The sequence below is a fragment of the Molossus molossus genome, unplaced genomic scaffold (genome assembly GCF_014108415.1).
Source record: "Molossus molossus isolate mMolMol1 unplaced genomic scaffold, mMolMol1.p scaffold_m16_p_1, whole genome shotgun sequence".
Lineage (NCBI taxonomy): Eukaryota > Metazoa > Chordata > Mammalia > Chiroptera > Molossidae > Molossus > Molossus molossus.
The window spans coordinates 168,864,903-168,886,692 of record NW_023425344.1 but is presented as its reverse complement, the minus strand read 5'-3'; the positions used below and the strand labels follow the sequence as shown (position 1 = coordinate 168,886,692).

At 36.0% G+C, this 21,790-nt stretch overlaps 1 protein-coding gene across 1 annotated transcript in view; it reads left to right on the top strand.

The window, feature by feature from the left end:
- Window positions 1–21,790, top strand: part of TTC6 (tetratricopeptide repeat domain 6) — a 242,117-nt gene that overhangs the window by 114,499 nt on the left and 105,828 nt on the right. Inside the window, exons 6-7 of the mRNA XM_036244812.1 lie at window positions 5,899–6,026; window positions 10,987–11,181. Of these exons, the coding sequence (XP_036100705.1) occupies window positions 5,899–6,026; window positions 10,987–11,181 (323 nt within the window). The remainder of the gene's footprint in view (window positions 1–5,898; window positions 6,027–10,986; window positions 11,182–21,790) is intronic.

Genomic DNA, 21,790 nt, shown 5'->3' with positions numbered 1-21,790 from the left:
ACCCCTAAGTGTTTTCCTATTGTGAAAATGTTTCCCAGATTCATTTTATTTATGTTTAACTCAAATAATTTTTACCATATTTGCATATGACCTTACTACTATTTACTTAGTACTGTTTTAATTTGAGCCACTTTTTGACTTAAATGACTTTATTTTGAACTAGATACATTATTATTACTAGGAATTTTTTTAAAAGCCACTTTTTACTGAACCATAGCACATTATCTTGATTATCACCAGGGATCCTATCTCTGATTCAAATGGATACCACTTGGGTAAATGAACTTCCTGGTTAATGTCTCTTTTTTTGAATCCCCTTCCCCCCACAGTGACCATATTTCTACTATCTTTCATCCAAATCAACTGGCCATTACCCGTTCTTCAACTTTTGCCCAAAACTCTCTTTGAAACCTTGACTTTATCTGTGACCTTCCCCTTCCTTTGCCTTTCACACATAGTCGGTCTCCAAGGCCTACATTCCTCCTAAACATTATTGCTTATAATTTTTTTCTTCTCTTTGCCAGTCGCTCCCATCCTAGTCTGGGTCCTGGTGACCTTGTGTGTGGATTTAGTGCCGTTGCCTCCTGGTTTTTCTTCATTTCTCAAGCCCTACTTAGTTATATCCTATATGACACTAGCATATTAGTCCTCTGGGAATAATGAAAAATAAGGAAGATACACAAGTAATAGTTGGCCAGAGAAAATCTGTCACTGTTGTCAGGGAGAAGGGACTTATCCTGTGATTGGTGACAGACTCCATCAGAAGTCATGCCGTCTTTCTAAACATGTGCTTGGGGTGTGAAGTGAAGCCTGGCAAAGCTAACTAAACCTACTTATTGCTAACTCCTCCAGGTGAATCCTGTGTGTTAGGCTGACACCTTCTAGGTGTGGAGACCTTAGAAAGCATTTTTAAAGAGTAAGACATCTTGAAAAGGTGTTAGACTGGTGGACACAGGTAGTGTTATCTATTCTTCTACTTGAACATTGGGACTTTGGAAATAAAATGTGGGCATGAGCGGCAAATGATTAGCTACTAAATATGTCAAAGACTGAAATTGATTTTCTGGACAGTGTTTTAACTACCATGGCCTGTTAGGAATTTAAATCCCTCATTAGAAAATTCCAAAAAATGTTAATTCTTTTGACTTGCACTGGTTGTTATTAAATATTATTAAGAAATTATTCAAATTTATTTTAAAAATGTTTTTATTGAATTTTTAGAGAGAGAGGAAGTGAGAGACAGATAGAAACTTCTATCTGAGAGAGAGAAACATCAATCAGCTGCCTCCTGGAGATCAAGCCTGCAACCCAGGCATGTGCCCTGACTGGGAATCAAACTGGGACCTCTCAGTCCATGGGACAACACGCAATCCACTTAGCCACCCCGACTGGGCCAAAATTATTTATTTTTGATAAAAAGAGGCAGTTCTTTCCTAAGATAACTAGAATTTATTGAATGTTGACTATGTGGGAACCACTTTATTAAGGGTTTTATACATGTATTATCTTACTTTTTCTAATAACAACCCTATTACAGTCGGAAAAACCGCAATAGAGTGAAGCTGCGCACGTCAAAGCGTGAAGTGGAGTTGGATGACTGTAAATAAATAAAGGATCCTACTTCGTAGAAATTCATTTATCATGGTAGAGTCTGGAACTGATTAACTGCGATAAACGAGGGCCAACTGTATTACACTCATTTTATAGTTGAAAAAAAATTGAGTCATAAAGAAGATAAATAAGTTGCCCAAGTACAAACATCTAGTTAAGTTGTAGAGGCAGGACTTGAACTGAGGTGGTTTGATTCCGGAACGTTCACTCTCTACCACTGATCAATGCTGTCCTTTCGTAGCAACAATGAATAGGTTTCTGGTTAAATACAAGTACACACACTCTCAGCAGCAAAAATGACTAGGGATGGAGTGTCCCTCATGAAACAAGTAGGAATGATTTGACCAGAGAGACTTGGAGAATGGATTAAGAGAGCTCTAAACTGAGAACAGAAGTATCACAAGGGGAGAAGATAATGTCTTCTAAACTTTATCGATAAGACTTTATTGTGGGATATTGTTGGGCACAGCAGAAATGCCGTAGAAAATAGCATTGGAAGTGTTCCTGTGACTCATCTCATCAAGTCTTCCCCAAGTATCTTGTATGTATTTATGTTAACATCTGAAGATCAGTTATCACCCATGAATTTTACTCTGTTTGGACATTTGAGGCCATAAGCATCTCTGTCACGGAAATGAGGAGCAATATACTTCATCAAGCCAGTCCACATTGGCGAGACAAAGACTACTTTTTTGTAAAAAAAAAAAAAGAGCTTCTTTGACACAGCTCATAGCTAACAGAACGAGCACAGAGGTGTGATGAGGGAGCAGCGTAGGACTTTGACTCCTTGCATATGTGCTATAAGGTCTCTTTCATCTAAAGGGTAAAGAATTTGATCAATTTGTACTTTGTTGACCATTGCTGCTCTTCCAAGCTCATTAGTATAATAAAGGTTATTAAGATTCTGGTCTAAGGAATGATTAACAAAAAGAGAAATTAGATATTGGAGACTTTGTGAAGAAACAACTGACACGTTAGCCCGTGAGAGGATTGTTGAGCATTTTGGGAGGAAAAGGGGTCAAAAGTCTGTAAAACAGATTTAGATAGTATATATCTTGAGATTCTAAATGGAAGGAAGCTTAAGAGATGTGGGATGTGACCCTTGTTGGGTGCCTCAGTTGGATAGAGCGTTGTCCTGATACACCAAGTTTGCGGGTTTGATCTCAGGTCAGGGTACATACAAGAAGCAACCAAAGAATGCATAAATAGGTGGAACAACAGGTTGATATTTCGCACTCTAAAAAAAATAAATAAATCACTAAAAAATGTTTTGTTCTTAAAAAAAGAGAGAGAGATGTGGGATATCCTAAGACCTCCAAAATTCTCATAAAACAATTATGAATGCTTTATTGCATTCAGCTTTAAAAATGTACAGAAGATGAAAGAAGGAATACATGTCCATAAATAAACATAAAAGTGGCATGTGGCTATAACAATTATATGAAGAAGGCTAAGATCCAGAATGGGTTGAGGCCTGTGAATAATGCTAAAAATAAAAAAAAGTATTTTTTTCATGTTAGTTTTGGAGCACAGAGAGAAAAAAGGAAGGATAACCCTGTCATTTTGGATGAATAGTGTGATGACAACATATGACAGAGCTGCCTTAATTTATTTTTGGAAAAAGGGTGAGGTTTTAAATAAACAGAAATATGACAGAGAAAAGGAAGCTGATAAACTTGCACTTTGCTTCTCTTAAATCTGACAAAGAGAATGCTCTTTAGTTTAGAAAGAAGAGAAAAATAATTGATAAAAGAAACTTGAAGCCCAAGGTTGGTAAAGACTTTGAGTTAACTTAGATATCTGAGCCCGTGGGCTTAGATAGATCGGTTTAAGCCTGTTGGGCCCCTGTCAGCAGCAGCTTGAGGAGCTGCGGCAGTGGGAGGGGGAGGTACTAGGTACCTGGAGACTGACAATGGCAAATTGGAGTTTTACTTTTTTAAGGATCAGGGTTTTGTGATGTGTGATTTATCTTAGACAAAATTCGAGAATGATTTAATGAAGCATTAAAAATTGGAACAAGCCCAGCCAGGTGGCTCAGTTGGTTGAGTGTCATCCTGTGCACCAAAAGATTGTGGGTTCGATTCCCAGTCAAGGCACATTACCTGGGTTGCAGGTTCGATCTCTAGTCAGGGCGTGTACCAGAGGCAACCAATCGATGTTTTTCTCTCATATCGAGTTTCTCTCTCTCTTTCTTCCTTTCTCTCTAAAATAAAAATATCCTTGGGTGATGATTTAAAAAAAAAAAAAAAAGATTAGAAACAAGCAGGTATATACAGTCAGAGCCTGCAGGCTTGCAAGAGATTGAACACATGTGATATCAAGCCAATGACAAATAACGTTGTATATCTGAGAGCAAAAAAGAATTGTGTTTGAACCCATATAAGAGGAAGCAGTAATAATTTGGAACAAGCATAGCTTCCCTAAGGGACAAGCCATGGAATAAAACTTATTTCTTTTCCTAGAATCACTAGATTGAACATCAGAAAAGTGTTAGACTTGAAGTTCAAGACAAGAGTATTATGGTGAAGAGCCTGGTATGCAAGAAAACTGAATACACATTAGTTGTTATCATTCTTTGGATTTCAGCCATCCACTTATGAAAGTCTTCCAGTGACAGTTTTGTAGACAATTTTGCAGTCAGGTGAACTGCTAGATGGATTTATAATTAGTTACGCAAAGGATGCACAGTTCGACATGAAAGTCCCTAAGAACTGCTCTATGGCTGTGTCCAATTCATTGTATTTCCTAAAAATTTTGATGAAAATATGGAAGATTTACTGACGGGATTTGCAGATAACATTCAAAATGTGACTGGTAAGATTTGGTTAGTCAGATATTCGGTGAAATTGGGATAAATGTACATAATGGTTCGGCCTTTGGGTCCAAAAACGGAATGCACAGATACGAGATTATATAACTTAGAGCACATGTGAAAAAGACTTAAGGGTTTTAGGCCATAATTTAGTGAATGGAAAACAAGTGCAATCATAGTTTGCATTAAGTGATAAATAACATAAAACAGGATCACATCACACCTTAAATACTGTGTTCAGATATGGATATCCAGTCCCAGGAGAAACACTGACAAATTGGAAACTGGAAGAGAACATTCAAGATGGTAAGCACAGCACTTCAAAACCATGTCATGTCAGGTAGAGCTGCAGGGCCTGGGGATGTTTAGCTTGGGAGTGGGGGTAGGTGCAGGTCCAGGGGAGTCAACTGTATTCAAACATTTGACTGTCAAATGGAAGAGAGCTAGATTGTGAGGTTTGAATTGAGACTAGTGGATAAAGTTGTTAGGTTCTATAATAAACACAAATTTCTAACAACCAGTTTCAAAGAGTTCCAAATCCTCTGTTTCTGATCATGTTCAAGCCAGAATGAATAACCGTTTGGTGGAGAAACTGTAGAGTAAATTTAAACATTAACTGGATGGTGAGATGGAATGATCTGTACTCTTGAGCTCTCCTTATTTGTCATCTTTTTTACTCAAGAAATTGCAATAGCTCTCTCCTTACTAGTGCACTGAGCCCAAACCGGCTACCTATTTATAAAAACCTCCCTTTTCCTGGCCTCCTCCTCCTTATTCAGTCATAACTCTGCTTTCTCCAAGGAAAGCCACCTTGCTTGCTTTCTTAAATCTAGTCTTAACAAAAGACAGAATAACCCATGGAGAAAAATATTTTTTGATGAACTATTACCACAAATTCTGTGAATTTTCTAGGAAATCTAAGAAAACAATACTCATAATACCTATAATGATTAAAAGGCAATTATTGAAGAGACAGATATGCTTTAATTTTTTCCCAAGCAGTGGAATAGAAAAGAGTACACTGTAAGGAAGTACGAATTGATAAGTGTTGCTCAGAATAGGTATATAGAGCATTAAAGTTCATTCGGTCTTGTACTTGCAACATCCAGTCATGTCAAACTTTAAGAAATTAAGGGTTAAAAAGAAAGAGAGAGACTAAGGAAGTCCTATTAAAAATACCAATGAAGAAGAGTAGATCTATGGAGGAAAAAATCTCATATTTCTTCTTTACTAGTTTCAATGCAATAAAAAATATTACAAATAAATATGGTACTAATATTTTTTATTGCTGTGAAGGTATATATGTAAAAATTTAGGAAGAGATTTAGAGGAATATATCAGCTCGCCTTTAGGATTTATATAGTGTTATAAAATGTACATAGAAATTAAATATGAGATGGACTATTAAATGAAAGAGAAAGATCTAATTTCATGTTACAACTTTTCTTAACAGCCATTTTTATATTTTTTTAAAGGTAAAATCATCAGAATTGTTGCAAATCAGAGGAAAAGAAATTAAGCGAGCACGAAAAACAAAACCCGTAATTCCACGACAAAGAAAGTGTATAAAACCCCCGCAGGATCAAAAACCACTTAAAACAAAGTAACTTACATTTATATATAGTACTGTCTGAAGAGAAGTTATTTAGTGCACTGATACCTGAAAATGGATTTTTAAAGCAAATTGAATGCTTTAGAAATTTATGTGTGAGGTTTAAGTTCCACCTTCTCAGAAGAGTTAGTTGGTGGCAGATAGGACAGTTAGGACATGTGTGCTGTACTCCACACGTCTGTTTCTAGTTTTGATCAAGGTACTTGCTTTAATGACACAGCAATAGCTAGAATAAAAATAGCTCTTTTTGACACTAAAGAAAATTAAATGTTAACATGTTAGATTTAATTTCTGTCAATCACTATAATGCCTAATTTAGATTGACATATTGGTTAATTTTGTTTTTCTAAAATAAAAGAAAAGAAAACCCAACACAGAATTACGATTGGCTAATAGAATTGGTTATTTAGATGGCTTTTTAAATCTGTACTATCATTTCGTGTTTCATTTCCGCCCCCACCGCATTTTAAATGGAACTTTGTATTATACCAGGATGTAACCATAATTTTGAATAATAGTGCATAAAGGCAATTTAGATTTATGGTTTTACCTTTTGCTATGCACCTTGTTGAAACAGATTTTCTCCTTATTTCACCACTGGATTTTTATGGGTTGGTTTATTCTAGATTCTTCTTCATTTAACTGTTTATGGGGGCTTAAAGAAGCTTTAATTATTAGCTTTTGTTGTTGCTTAGGGCACTGAAAGGTGTGCTGGACATGGAAGACAACCTTTTTATGGCCAGCCTAAACTTTGTAAATGGATATTACTCACAGTTTAGTAGCTGGAAATGGACTCATGGGAAAAGAATTCCAAAGTTTATGAAAGAGTCAAATTGGCATTTAAGTGACCCTGTACATGCCATTGCTTATCTGCATTGCTTTAAACTCATTTAGTTAGCAAGATTATGTATTAAAACAAATAGTGACAGCAGACAACAAGTATTTTACCTTCAATAAATAGTTACTGTCAGATTATCAATGAAGCAGAAACTTCTTGATTTTTTCCCCTAAAAAAACCTTGCCTTTGGTGCATTAAGCCAAGTAGCATGGCCACCCACAGAGTCAGAGTCTTTTCTTTTTTATGTCTTAGTGTTTCAAAGAATGACAAATAGTCCTGTTTCAGGAGAGTATGCTATAAAAACACACAGCCTTTCTCGAGCATGCCAAAAATATTTGTAGATGTTTTTGATATATATATATATAGTACTGAGTTAATTCATTAAAACTGAAATTAGAAATTTCCATTAGAGAAAGAAAGAAGTATGAGATACAGAGGAATAAAAATCTGACATTAAAAAATTACATAATAAAAGAGAATTTTGGAAAACTTGTTTCTGAAAATCTTTTCTTAAATATTTTTTTTAACCTAACATTATGCACCTGTGAGTAGCCCCCAAATTAAATTGTTTTCTTGGGAATTGAGCCCTCTTTTGAAAATATTGTGTTATTCAGCTCGATAACCAAGGGATATTCACTTACAGATCTGTGTAATTAGAGTATGATGGAAACATAGGAATTCAGATTGGTTGTGTTGCTTTTTTAAGGAAAAAAATATGTAATGTAATCGCCAGTACATTCCACTAGCCAGGACCTGTCCCAGATAGAATGATGATGTAGATGAGCTTGATATCAGAGCTCAATTTTTCTCCCCCCCCCTTTTTTTTTTTTTCAGTTCTTTCTTAGGATCCCTACTTCCTGAACACCCATTTTTACTCTTCCAGTTATGTCTCTTTGCCTGAGGCATTTCCAAATGCTTTCGATTTACCTCCTCCACTGGAACATGTACAGATTTTATGTTTTGTTCTTTTTGGTCCCTGTGCTGTTTTAGAAATGACACAAATTACTCACTATTAGTGATTCAGTAATGCCCAGCAACGGGTTAGGTGCTGTGCAGAGGACGTTAATATCTATAGCAATACAAATAAAACAGGCACTGTCATCAGTTCTTACAAAGGCAAAAGTTAGGAATTTTTATTCTCAGCTCGCAGAAGATCCACAGAGAGGTCAGTGATACAGTTTGCAAGGGCGAGAACTGAGATTCTGATGCCCCGCCCACTCCAAAGACTATATTCTTTATATTATCCTACTCTCCAGACATGTAGAACAATTAGTGGCCAAACCTGCATTAACCTATTAGTTAAATGGCCAGAATGGGTGGCACGAGAATAGGGCAGTGTATGAAAAGAGATATTTGTGAAAAAGGAAAATAATTAAATTTTCAGAGAAATTTGTCTTGGAGATACTGTTTGAAGGATGTTTAGACATGGACAAAAGGATAGGCAGCATTCTACTCGTAACTGAAGGAACTGACAGGTTTTGCTGGTTCTGTGCATTGTCCTGGAGACTGATTAATTACAGCAAACATCTACCACGTGAGAGACACTGTTTTAAATGCATTCACTTCTTTCTTTCTTAATTTCATCCAGGGTGTGCTAATGTTGTTATTCCCAACTTACTGAGATATAAAGAAGTTAATTGACTTGCTTACGACCATGTGATAATTTTAAACAGGATTTGAACAGAGGCAGTTTGATTCCACTCCTGTGGTTCTCAATCCTCCAAATGCCATGACCCTTTAATACAGTTCCTCCTGTTGTGGTGACCCCCCAACCATAAAATTGTTTTTGTTGCTACTTCATAACTGTAATTTTGCTGCTGTTATGTCTTAGGCGACCCCTGTGAAAGGGTCGTTTGACCCCCAAAGGGGTCGCGACCCACAGGTTGAGAACCGCTGCACTACACTCTGCTAGGTTAGAAGTGGGGCCAGGTGCTGGAAGCCTCGATACTTAGAGACAGGAAGTTAGATGAATGCAGCAAAGTAACAAAGAACCATCATGCTGGGTAAAGGAGGATTTAAAGATCAGTGTGACCAAATTTTGCAGGCTGTATTAGGTGAAGAGACAGAGGTGCAGTGCTCAATCCGACTGGCATTAGACTGTTGCTGATTCTGGTTATGGTGATAAGGACCTTGCCTGTGTTGGAAGTGAGGAGGGGGAAGGAGCACGCCTGAGCTACCCTGTGCAGGGGAGAAGCCAGTTTGTCACTGGCTATGCAGGCGAAGGTAAAAGATGGCTGCAGCATTTTGCATCTTAAAGACGAGGAATCTGGGTGAGACACTAGAGATTAGCACTGGGAGCTCTCAGCATGAAGGAAATAGCGAGACACTGAAGCTGATTTTGTCAATGTGGAAAGCAGAGTACAACCTCGGAAGTCATAGCCAGTTTATAAGCCGGAGGAAGGAAAGCCAGTACTAAGTCAAATTGTGACGAATCTGAGAGGTGGAGTAGAGCTGAGACAGAGCAGGCTTTGAAAAGCTCACGGAGGAAGAGCAATTTTAGGAAAGATCATCAGCATCATCAGCTGCAGCTTCAGAGAGGACACGCTCTAGATGTCTAACATTTGTTTGACTTGATGAAAAGGTCGTCTTTTGGTTAATGTCAGAGTATAACCTAAGAGGGAGGTGAGGGTGGGATAGTACTGGATAAGGGCCACTTCCACCTCAGGAGTCATTAAGAGGCAATAATAGGAAAAAGAAATTCTTATAAAGGCAAAAGTTAGGGAGTTTTAGTCTCATTTTACAGAACATCTTTAGTGAGGTCAGTGATACAGTTTGCAAGGGTTAGAACTGAGATTCCAATGTAGGCCCCACCAACTCCAAAGGCTATGTTCTTTATAGTATGCTACTATCCATTGTGTTTAGGTCCTAGTATCCACTCACTAATTTTTAAAAAATATTTTTATATGTTTTTTAATTGATTTTTTTAGAGAGAGAGGAAGGGAGAGAGAAATAGAAACATGAATGTGAGACAGATACATAGATCAGCTGCCTCCTGCACACCCCCTATGCCTCCTGCACACCCACCACAGGGGATCGAGCCTGCAACCCAGGTATGTGCCCTGACTGGAAATTGAACCGGGAACTCTCAGTCCATGGATTGACACTCAATCCACTGAGCCACACCGGCCAGGCAGCCACTCACTAATTTTGTGACTTATCCAAAACAAGCCTACTTCATTATGAGGATAATAACACCTTCCTTACAGGCTCATTGCTGAGAAAATGTGTGTAAATCACTTAGTACAAAGTCTGGCACATAGTAGGTGGTCAAAAGGTATCTGTCTATTGGATGGCAAGTGATGCTGGGGATTAAGACAGCATTCTTCATGCCCTCTTCTCCACTTTGGAAAGGCAGGAGAGGCAAGTGTTAGCATAGTGGGAAGGAAGATACCACACTAACTTAGACCCACAGTTCCACTGATGCTAGTTAATGGATAATGTACTATATTGTTGTACTTCTTCAAGGACATTAGCGTTTGAGCCGAGTTGCAAAGGAGTAATTCATGATGGTTGACTATGATGTCACTAACTGTGTTACAGAATTCAAGAGAGAAGTTTGGGATGGGTGGAATGATAATGAGTTTGCTTTTATTTTATATTTTTATTTATTTTATTTTATTTTTTTATCCTCAGCCGAGGACACTTTTCCATTTTTTGTTCAGATAGAATGGGAGGAAGAGAGAGAGAGAGAAACAGCGATGTGAAAGGGACACATCGAGTGGTTGCCACCCGCACAACCCAACCAGGGCGACAAACTACAACCGAGGTACATGCCCTTAGCGGGAACCAAACCCGGGTCTCTCAGGACCGCAGGCCGATGCTCTAACCGCTGAGCCAAATTGGTCAGGGCATGAGTTTGCTTTTAAGTCTGTTGATTCTGAGGTATCTGTAAGACATAAAGGTTGATATTGTCAGCAGGCAGCTGGATATGTGACTTTGAAGATCTAGTCAATGGCCTGAGATTGTGATGTTAAATATGTTATAGTTCTAAATCTCATCTCCTACATTTAGGCATCCTTTTCAGGGCCCAAACTAAACTGTCAAAGTAAATGTATTTTATATCAAAAAAGTATGCAATGATAAAAGAAGCCCACTTTCTTTTCTTTGTAGCAGAATTCCACAAGACCACTCCGCTCCTACCGTTCATGACCTGTGCACCACTGTCCCAGCCCGGGTGCTGCCCACTGACTTGCATCTAGCTTCTCGAGTGTATCATACACCTAACAAGAAAGGCCACAATACTCTACTTGGAATATTTGGAAACTCCTTTGTAGATGATCAATATACAAGTGAAGAGCAAAGAGACCGGTAAGAGTTCGACTGGTAATTTTGTTTTAAACGAGATTTAAACTGGCACAGAAATTCTGCTGTTTGATTCTGTTCTTGGACAGTAGAGAGGGGCAGTTTTTGTCCTTTGTACTCCCCATTTTTATTGAATTTTTGGGATGACACTGGTTAACGAAAGTATACAGGTTTCAGGTGCATAATTCCACAACACATCATCTGTACACTGTATTGTATTTTCACCACCCCAAGTCAAGACTCCTTCCATCAGCATTTATCCCCCTTATACCCTCCTCCACCTCCCTGCACCACTGCCTCCCCCAGGCAAATGCCACAGTTTTCTCATTTTTCCTCAATACTTCCACCACCCACCTGGCCTTCACCCCGTGACAGATGTCAGCCTACTTTATATCTATGAGTCTGTCTCTATTTTGCTTGTTAGTTCATTTTGTTCAGGAGATTCCACATGTGAGTGAAACCATATGGTACTTGTCTTTCTCTGACTAGCTTATTTCACTTAGCATAATACTGACCAGGTCTATCTATGCTGTTGCAAAGGGTAAGATTTCCTTTTTTTTATTTTTATGGCCAAATAGTATTCCATTGTGTAAATGTGCCACAGCTTTTTTTTATCCACTTGTCTACTGATGGACACTTGGGCTGCTTCCAAATTTTGGCTACTATAAATAATTCTGCAGTGAATGTGGGGGTGCATATATTCTTTCGAATTAGTGTTTTATATTTCCTTTGATAAATTTTCAGAAGTAGATTTCCTGGGTCATAAGACAGTTCCATTTTTAATTTTTTTTAAATTTTTAAATTTATTTTTTTGTTACAGATGTTTCTCCTTTTTTACCCCATTGACAATCCTGCTCCCCACCCCACCTCCGCCCCATCCCCAGCTTTGTTGTCCATGTGCATTTGTTATGCATATATGCATATAAGTTCTGTGGTTTATCTCTTCCCACCCCCCCACCCCCTCTTCTGAGGGATGTCAGTCTGGCCCTACTTCCATGTTTCTGGGTCAACCGTATTCCTCAGATTGTTATGTTCATTATATTACGTATATAAGTGATATCATGTGGTATTTGTCTTTTTCTGCTTGGCTTACTTCACTTAGGATAATACTTTCCAGGTCCCTCCATGTCGTCTCAAAGGATAAGAGATCTTTCTTTCTTACTGCTGCATAGTACTCCATTGTGTATATGTACCATTGCTTTTTTATCCATTTATCTGCTGATGGATATTGGGCTGATTCCAGGTCTTAGCTATTGTAAATAGTGCTGCTACAAACATGGGGATACATATATTCTTTTGGATTGGTGTTTCAGGCTTCTCAAGGTATATTCCTAGAAGTGGGATCACTGGGTCAAATAGAAGTTCAGTTTTATTTTTTTGAGGTAACACCATATTGTTTTCCATAGTGGCTGTACCAGTCTGCATTCCCACCAGCAGTAACTAGAGTACCCTTTCCTCAATGCCCTCACCAACACTTGTTGTTTGATGATTTGTTGATGGCGGCCATTCTGACAGGTGTGAGGTGATACCTCATTGTTGTTTTAATTTGCATCTCTCTGATGATTAGTGATGTTGAGCATTTCTTCATATGTCTCTTAGCCATTTGTATGTCCTGTTTGGAGAGGTGTCTATTTAGTTCCTCTGCCCATTTCTTAATTGGGTTCTTTGCCTTCCTTTTGTTGAGTTGTATGACCACTCTCTATATATTGGAAATTAACCTCTTATCTGATATATCACTGGCAATTATGCTCTCCCATACAGTGGGTAGCCTTTCCATTTTGATGATTGCATCTATTGCTGTGCAGAAGCTTTTTAGTTGGATGTAGTTCCATGTGTTCATTTTCTCCTTTATTTCTGTTGCCTTAGGTGATGTATCAGTGAAAATTCTGCTGCGTATGACATCTGAAATTTTGTTGCCTACATTTTCTTCTAGCATTTTTATGGATTCATGAGACACATTTAAGTCTTTTATCCATTTTGAATTTATTCTTGTGTATGGTGCAAGTTGAAAGCCTAGTTTTATTTTTTTGCATGTAGCTCTCCAATTATCCTAACACCATTTATCAAAGAGGCTGTCTTTACTCCACTGTATGTTCTTGCCACCTTTGTCAAATATTAATTGAGCATATTGCCTTGGGTCCATTTCTGGGTTCTCTGTTCTGTTCCACTAGTCTATATGCCCGTTCTTGTGCCAGTACCAGGTTGTTTCAATTACAGTGGCTTTGTAGTATAACCTGAAATCTGGTAATGTGGTCCCTCCAAGTTTGTTTTCCTTTTTCAAGATTGCTGTGGCTATTTGAGGTTATTTTTGGTTCCATATGAACTTTTGAAGTATTTGTTCTAGTTCTGTGAAGTATGTTGTTGGTATTTTGATGAGGATTGCATTGAATCTATAGATTACTTTGGGTAGTATGGACATTTTAATGATGTTGATTCTTCCAATTTATGAAAAAGAGATGTGCTTCAACTGTTTTATATCTTCCTCTATTTCTTTTTTCAATGACCTGTAGTTTTCTGCAAAACTAGATGATTTTAAACCAGATTTTAAATGGCACTAAAGTGTTATCATGTTTACTAAAAATCAAGTTTGAAGAAATAGACTCAGCGTATTCTATGGAAAGAGTAGATAAATTACTAATAGATTTTAATAGTGTAATTAAAAAGGATCTTTTAAAATATTATTCTATCAATCCAAAATAGTTAAAATATAATACCAAAAACAGTTTCATTCAAATTTGTTAATATTTAATATTTTTAATATTCTTAAAATGTGTAAATGATTTTTCAGTATTCCTAGCATATCTTTTGAAAGACAAGAGACTTCAGCATGTATTCTTAATGGGCAGGTGATATTGCACCCAAAAAGTGAAAATTGGTTCTTTTTGAGGGGGGATGTGTGTGTGTGATAGTAGCTTACTCTTTTTAGGTATTGAGCACATCTATACAAGATCATAAACAGATATAGAGTATAGCTGGGATATTAAAATTTAATGTGAAGGGTGATTAGAAATAAAAAGTCTAGAAAGACTCCGTAAGGGGGTGATAATAAAAGAAAAAGTTTGAGAAAAACTAAGTTACACACATCTGGATTCTAATCACCAATCAGAGATAAGAACTTAGGCAAGTATCTTCATATTATGGAGCCAAAGTTTCCTCATTAATAAAATGGAAATTATGGCTTCTCCCTTATAGCTGATGATTTAAATAGGAAAAATGCAAAGTGCAGAAGTAAAAGTATAATTAGTGCTAAATAAATGTTGGCCCTTCCCTTTTCTCCTGTTTTTTGTACTCTTCACAAAAGAATAATCAGACTCAAAAGAAAGTGAAACACAGTAAAAATGGAAGAAACTTGAAAGGCAATGCTTTTGTACGTGATCCCTGGACCCAAATATGCCCAATGACAGTGAAATATCAGACTGGGTTCAAGTCCCAAATCTGTGATTTTCTTAGTTGTATAAGCCTGGCAAAGTTAGATAATTTTCATGAGCTTCAATTTTCACATCTGTGCTTCAGAATTTTTATGAAGAACAAATGAGACAATTTATGTGACACTCTTTGGTAACCATAAATCACTAAACTAAAGTTACCGTGTGATAGGGCATGCTTCATGTTAATAATGGCAAGAAATAAAGATACTGACCAAAACTCTGTAGATACTGAGAAAAACTGGAAAAAGACAAAAGTAGTACAAATATTCCAAAACTTTATATAAAACCACAAAAGACCCCGAATAGGAACACAATCTTGAGAAAAAGAAATAAAGTTAAAGGAATCACACTACCTGATAGCAAACTATACTATAAGGCCACAGTTAATCAAAACAGCATGGTGCTGGCATAAAAACAGACAGGTAGATCATTGGAACACAACAGAGAGCCCAGAAATAAACCCATGACTTTACAGTCAATTAATATTTGACAAAGGAAACAAAAAACATACAGGGAGTAAAGATAGTCTATTCAACAAATGGTGTTGGGAAAATTGGACAGATTTATGCAAAAAAACGACACTAGACCACCTTCTTATACCATACACAAGAATAAACTCAAAATGGATTAAAGACCTAAATGTTACATTTGAAACCATAAAAATCTAGAAGAAACAGGCAGTAAAATCTTGGACATTTCTTATAGCAATATATTTTTTAATATAAGTTCTTAGGCAAGGGAAACAAACAAACAAACAAAAAACAAGTGGGACTACATCAAACTAAAAACCTTTTGCACAACCAAGAAAACCATCAACAAAATGAAAAGAAAACCCATTCGATGAGAGAACATATTTGCCAACGATACAGCTAAAAAGGGCTTAATATATAAAACTTTAAAGGAAATTATAAACCCCCACCCCCCCCAAAAAAACAGAAAAAATCCAATTAAAATGAGCAAAGGACCGAATAGACACTACTCCAAAGAGAACATACAGATGTAAATAGACATATGAAAAGATGCTCAATGTCACCAATTATCAGATAAATGCAAATTAAAACCACAATGAGGAGATGGCGGCAGGCAGGACCGGAAGGAGGGTGAGCGTGTGAGAGAGTGACCTAGTGTGTGAGAGAGTGTGAGTGGACGTGAAGGTGGTGGGGGAGAGATAAACCACAGAACCTATATGCATATATGCCTGAACAATGGACGTGGACCACAAAGCTGGGGACAGGGCGGGGAGGGAGGGGGAGGTGGGAATCGGTGGGGGGAAAAAGAGAAGCATCTGTAACAAAAATAAATTAATTAAGTAATAAAAAAATTAAACCATCTAGTTTCCCTGTTTAATAATTACAATCGAATTCAACTTGAATCCCAAAAAGAAGGTCATTCTCATGTTTATTTTCTATGTAGGCAAAAATACTTTTTTTTAGGATTTCTTATTTATAACCTTATACATCTAAGTGTTTTGGTTTTAATTTGTCAAGTCAATGTTTGCTATATTTTTGGGAAAAAAAAACTGTATGTGAAGAATTTTGGAAATTTCAAAACTGTTCCATTATCTCCTGTGGAAAATAGCAGTTTCATGTGATATTTTTTGGAATGTCTATTAAAAACCTAAAGCTGAGCATGGAAAATAAAGACAAAAGCATAATCTAGTCATCATGAAACTACTAATTTGAGTCATTTCCATTAGCAATCTGCAAGCAAAAGATCAGTTTGAGGAGTTCAGCTTCTATTAGTCATGCAAAGTGTTAAAAATACTGGTTTCTTTCTAATTCTAATTTTTTTTTCTTCAAGTAGATCTCCCTCTCTTTCTTCAAGAAAGTCAATAAATGTTCTATTTGATGATGATAATTTAATTCTTGGCAATTCGTTCCTAAGTACAAAATAAGAAGTTCATTTAAGTACCGAATACTTAATTCTCTGACATGCGTCTCTTGAGGATTACCTTGCTAAACATAGCTTAACCTTTCCAAAGTATATCTGTCTGATGAGCCTACAAGTTCAGAGAAATGTATACTTTTTTTCTGCACTAATAAGTGTTCTCAAGTAAGGTAATTGTAAACAGGAAATAAATGCCCTTTCACTTAGTGGCTTCTTGGGTTTTCTGTGCAATAAGCTGTTACCTACAGAGCATGATAATATTTGTGTTGCATAGTTATAATGCTTTCCTAATTCTGTATATACTCATTATTATTTGTGGCAAACACCAAGGATATTTTACTGGAATAGCATGGATACATACTTAAGTTTACTTAAAATAGCAATGCATTGTTCAAACTTGTTTATTTTGCTAAACAGCCATTTTTGATGAAAACTACAAAAATGTTTTATATTCAGATTTTTACTTTTAAAATGTCTGTATTATAAAGAGAACTTTATAGAAATTTAGTTAGCATCCTTAGCATGGAATTTTAGATTCTGAGTTTTAAAATAAGGGAAATCACTAGAGGAATTTAAACACCTAGATTAATGTTAACACTTTGGCACACAGCCTTCTGTACATCCCTTGTATGGGTATGTGCTTAAACCAAGTACACATTTTAGATGTTTCTTGGCTAATTTTTTCTCCTTTTGAGAATTACCAATTCATATTCTGTTGAGTTGCCATTCATCCTTTTCTTAAGATAAGTGATCTTTTCATGTTAAAGATTTTAATTATATGTCATATATTGTGGACTTCTGTTTACTTTGTTGTTTGCTTGTCAGTGTGTTGATGGTGTTTTATGAAATATAGAAGTTTAAATTTTTATATAGTAAAAATTAGAAATTATTTATGTGTTCTAGTTTTGGGATCATTCTTAGAAAGAGCTTTGCTACATTTAAGTTAAATGTATTCTCTCATATTTTCATCTATTAATTTTATGGCTTTCTTTTAAAAAATTAAATCTCTGATCCATCTATTATTAATTTGATAACAAAGATAAGCATTATTGTTTTTTCAAATGACTAGCCAATTGCATAATTTAATCAATAAATCAGCTTTTCCTCACTGGCTTGAAATGTCAGCTTTGCATACCTTAAATTTCAATGTGTTATTGAGGCTATTTGTGGACTGATGTTCTATTTCACTGACTTGACTATGTAAAATTGCTTTTGTGTTTTTTGATCCACCATTAATAAAGAGTTAGCAAAAAAAAAGTTCAGTTTCAGTTTCAGAATTTATTGTTTACTATCATTTACTATTGTGCTACAAAATAATAATAAAAATACAATATTTTAGCAAATATGCCAAAGTGTCCAAAAAAATGCAAAAAAAATTACTCAAAATCTTGCTGTCCAGAGGTAATATTGTTTACATTCTTAAATATATGATTCTAAACTTCTTGTATGAAAATAAATCATATTTAGTTGAGATAATGCAGTGCACATAATGTTTTGTAACCTGATTTTTAAAACTTATTGTGTTGTGATTATCCTTCCATGTCAACAACTACAGATCTGAATAGTCACTTAAAGCAATCAGCAAATATTTTTTGTGTACTTATTATGTGGTAGGTATAGCATTAGGCACGAGGGAAGCATCTACAAACAAGAGAAACATAATCTGTGCCCTCAGAGAACCTGGAGACTAGAAGAGAAGAAAGATAGTGAATTCATTACTGTGAATGTGACAGTCAATATGCCAAGAGGCAGGGTGCTGTTTTGGAAGGTTTGAGGAAATGATGCTTAAATTGAAGCTTGACTAATGAATAGAAGATAGCTGGGAAAAAGGGAAAGAATATTTTTTTAGGTCCTTGCTACTCAAAAGTATAGTCCACAGTCTAGCAGCACCAACATCACCTGTGAAACTGTTAGAAATGCAGATGATTCTTATGCACGTTGAAGTTTGAGAGTACCTGCTGTGGACAGTCGGAACTCATCTGAGAACTAGAAAGAAGTTCAGCATTAGAGAACAGGAGGAGCAGTGATGCAATTGAAGCTGGAGAGGAAGCAAGAGTCTGATTACGTAGGATTTTATAGATGCCGTGTACATGTTTGTTAGGGTGTATGTGTGAGGGCTTGGAGTTTGGAGGCGGGGAGATTCTTCCTTTTTAAAAAACAAGTTACTTATGTATTTTTATTGTTGATAATATACCAGATGTCCCCTATTTTCCCCCTCCTGCCCCCCCCCAGGCCCCTGACCCACCCCAGGCCTTCACCACACTATTGTCTATGTCCATGGGCTGTACATATCTGTATATAATTTCTTTGGTTAATCTCTTCCTGTCTCCCCCAACCCACTCCCCTCTGAGATCTGTTAGTCTAAACCATGCCTCTGGACCTATTTTGTTTATTAGTTATTTTGTGTATTAGATTACACATATAAATGAAATCATATATTTGTCTTTCTCTGACTGGCTTATGTCACTTAGCATTATAATCTTCAGGTCCATCCATGCAGTGGCAAAGGGGAAGAGATACTTCTTCTTTATAGCTGCATAGTATTCCATCGTGTAAATGTACCACAGCTTTTTTATCCACTCATCTACTGATGGGCACTTGGGTGTTTCCAGATCTTAGGTATTTGTAAAAGAGGAGAGATTCTTATTCACAGTGTATTGGGAAGCTGTTGATAACGTTTTTTGAGGAAGAATGACACAAGCAGATTTACTTTAAGATCTCACAGTCCTCAGCTTGACTTTTCAGTAGCATTCAGCTCAGTTGCATTTGCTCTTCCTTACAACACTTTTTTATTTCTTCACCTTCAAGACCACATTTTCTCTTGGTTCCCTTCCTGCCTCCCTGGCTATGCCTTCCCTTGCTGGTGTCTCATCCCTTGACTTCAAAACATTGACGTGCCCAGGGTTTATTGTGGGACCTTTTCTCTCCTATCTACACTCTCAAAGTGATCTTATATCTAGGACCATGGCTGTAAATGCCATCTAAATGCTGATGACTATCGTTTACTAAGATAAATGCATAAGGTTGTTCATTGTTCTTATAATAACAAAAAGATGGAAACAATTTCAGTGTTCCTCAATGGAAGAATTTTTATGGTACATTTAATGATGGGATGGGTTGCAGTCATGTTCAAGAATGAGGTAGAGCTCTGTGCGCTGAAAGGAGGTAGAACTAAATACTATGTAAATTGATGTGTGATAATATAAAACAATTTTATGTGGGAGGATATTCAAGAAACTGTTAATTGCGTTCCTGTTTTCATTGTAGATTGTACACTAAATACATAATAAATGAAACTGTACTTTGTCTTATTTCTTGCTTTATTTATATGGTACATGTTCACTCTTCTTTTTATTTTTAATCTTTTTTATTCATGTCTCATGTAGATTTCAGAGACTTGAATATTTTTAAGCCAATCAGAAAATATTTAATAACAGATTGGATCACTCTATAGTCATGTCATATCAGATGTATTTGATATTATTTTTGTCATCTTATTTTGTATTCTCTCTCTTTTTTTTTTTTGCTTCTTTGATATTTCCTATAATCTGTTATATTTGTCAACGTCTGTCTATGTGTGCTTTTGTTTGTATCATTATCTGATATCTAATGTTTTAAAATAGAAATCTGAAACCAGCCTGTTTTTATTTGCTTATAATTTGTTTCTCCTCCACTCCCAGATGCTTATAAGATTTAAAATTTTACCTTAAATTAAATAATTTCACTATCATATGTTTGAGAGTGTATTGCTTTTTAATTAATATTTCTTGCTACACAGGAAGCCCTTTTGATATGCAAATACAGCTCTTCAGTTTGGGACTTTCTCTGTTTTATTTTGAGTAGTGTTTGCATTCTATTTATTTGGTGCGTTTCTTCAGGAATATCAATTAGCCACATATTGGATCGTCATTATTCTCTAACACTACAATTATCATCTCTACTTACATTTATCTCCCAAACCACTGTTCCACATCCATAATTTTATTTTCTGAGTTGTAAATGTGAAATATTTCTTCCAACTACCATTTTAATACTGCTGTGGCATTTAAACATTTTTTTTTCTCAATTTTTCAACCTCTTAAGAAAACTAAGTCTTTTGTCTTATCTGAACTTTATCTGTTTCATGAAAGCATTAAAAAATTTTTCTTGTCAAAACAAACAACCTTTTTTCTTAAATTTCTGTAACAGATCTTTTTTCAAAAGAATGTTTCTCACATAACTTTTGAACAATATATTTCTTCCTTATACTTTGCAAACTCTCTTCGTAGAACTCATATTTGATCTTTGTGTACTCATCTTTGAACGAAGTTAGGTCATATCTGACTGCCTAAAGTTAACACTGGGTAGGTTTCCCTGGCATTTCTTGACTGTTCATCTAGGAGATATTAGAACACTACTTTGAGAACATAAGTAGGGGAACCAGAAACTGCAGGTTTATATTATTTCTTTAGTCATGCAGAATCCTAGAAGGTGTTGGGAGTGCGATAGGGCAGGATCTGAAAATTTTGCCTCTACAATTTTCCTCTGTGGTTGTTAAAACTATTGTAGTAGAGGCTGACCTTTTAATATTAGTTTTCTATATGAGAAAGATTCTTTTAGGTTTTTTTCTGTGCATGCACATATATCATCTATACCTACATCTGATAAAAATGACTTTAAAAATGTTGTTTTGACACATTATATTTCTTTGAGGATTTTATTTTAAAATGGAAAGACAAGTACTTGAGTAATTTTGACTCACTATCTCTACAATTTATAATTTACACATTGACTATATAAAGCATGCTTCCAGTCAAAAGATTTTATTGAAACCCTACAAAGAGGGTAATAATATTTGAATAGGAACAAAGAAAAATATCTATTAGAAAATGCATTGAGGTGTATTTATTATGTAATTTAGTTTTAATAACAACTCTATCTAGTAGATAAAATAATGCCATTTCCCAAATGAAGAATATGTAGTTCAGAGATTAAGTGTCTTGTCCATGCATGTAGAGCTGGTAAGAGCTAGGATCCAGGTCTGAGTGATTCTAAATGTGCTGTCCTTTATATAACACTGTTTTGTGAATTTGTAAAAACCCTTTCTTCTCTCTTTTTCTCTTTATCCTTCATTCCGAATAGTTATTCTCATTTTTTTTCCCTTTCAAAACCAATCCTGTTATAAGCTAGGAAGGCTCTGAGGAGCTCTAGTTGAATAATCTGAGATAAGCCTACTTTACTCACTGTTGGTGTTTGGGATTTGATCCATCATGACCAATTTTGGAAGCAGAGTTTCTGCCTATAAGAAGGTAGGTGTTCTA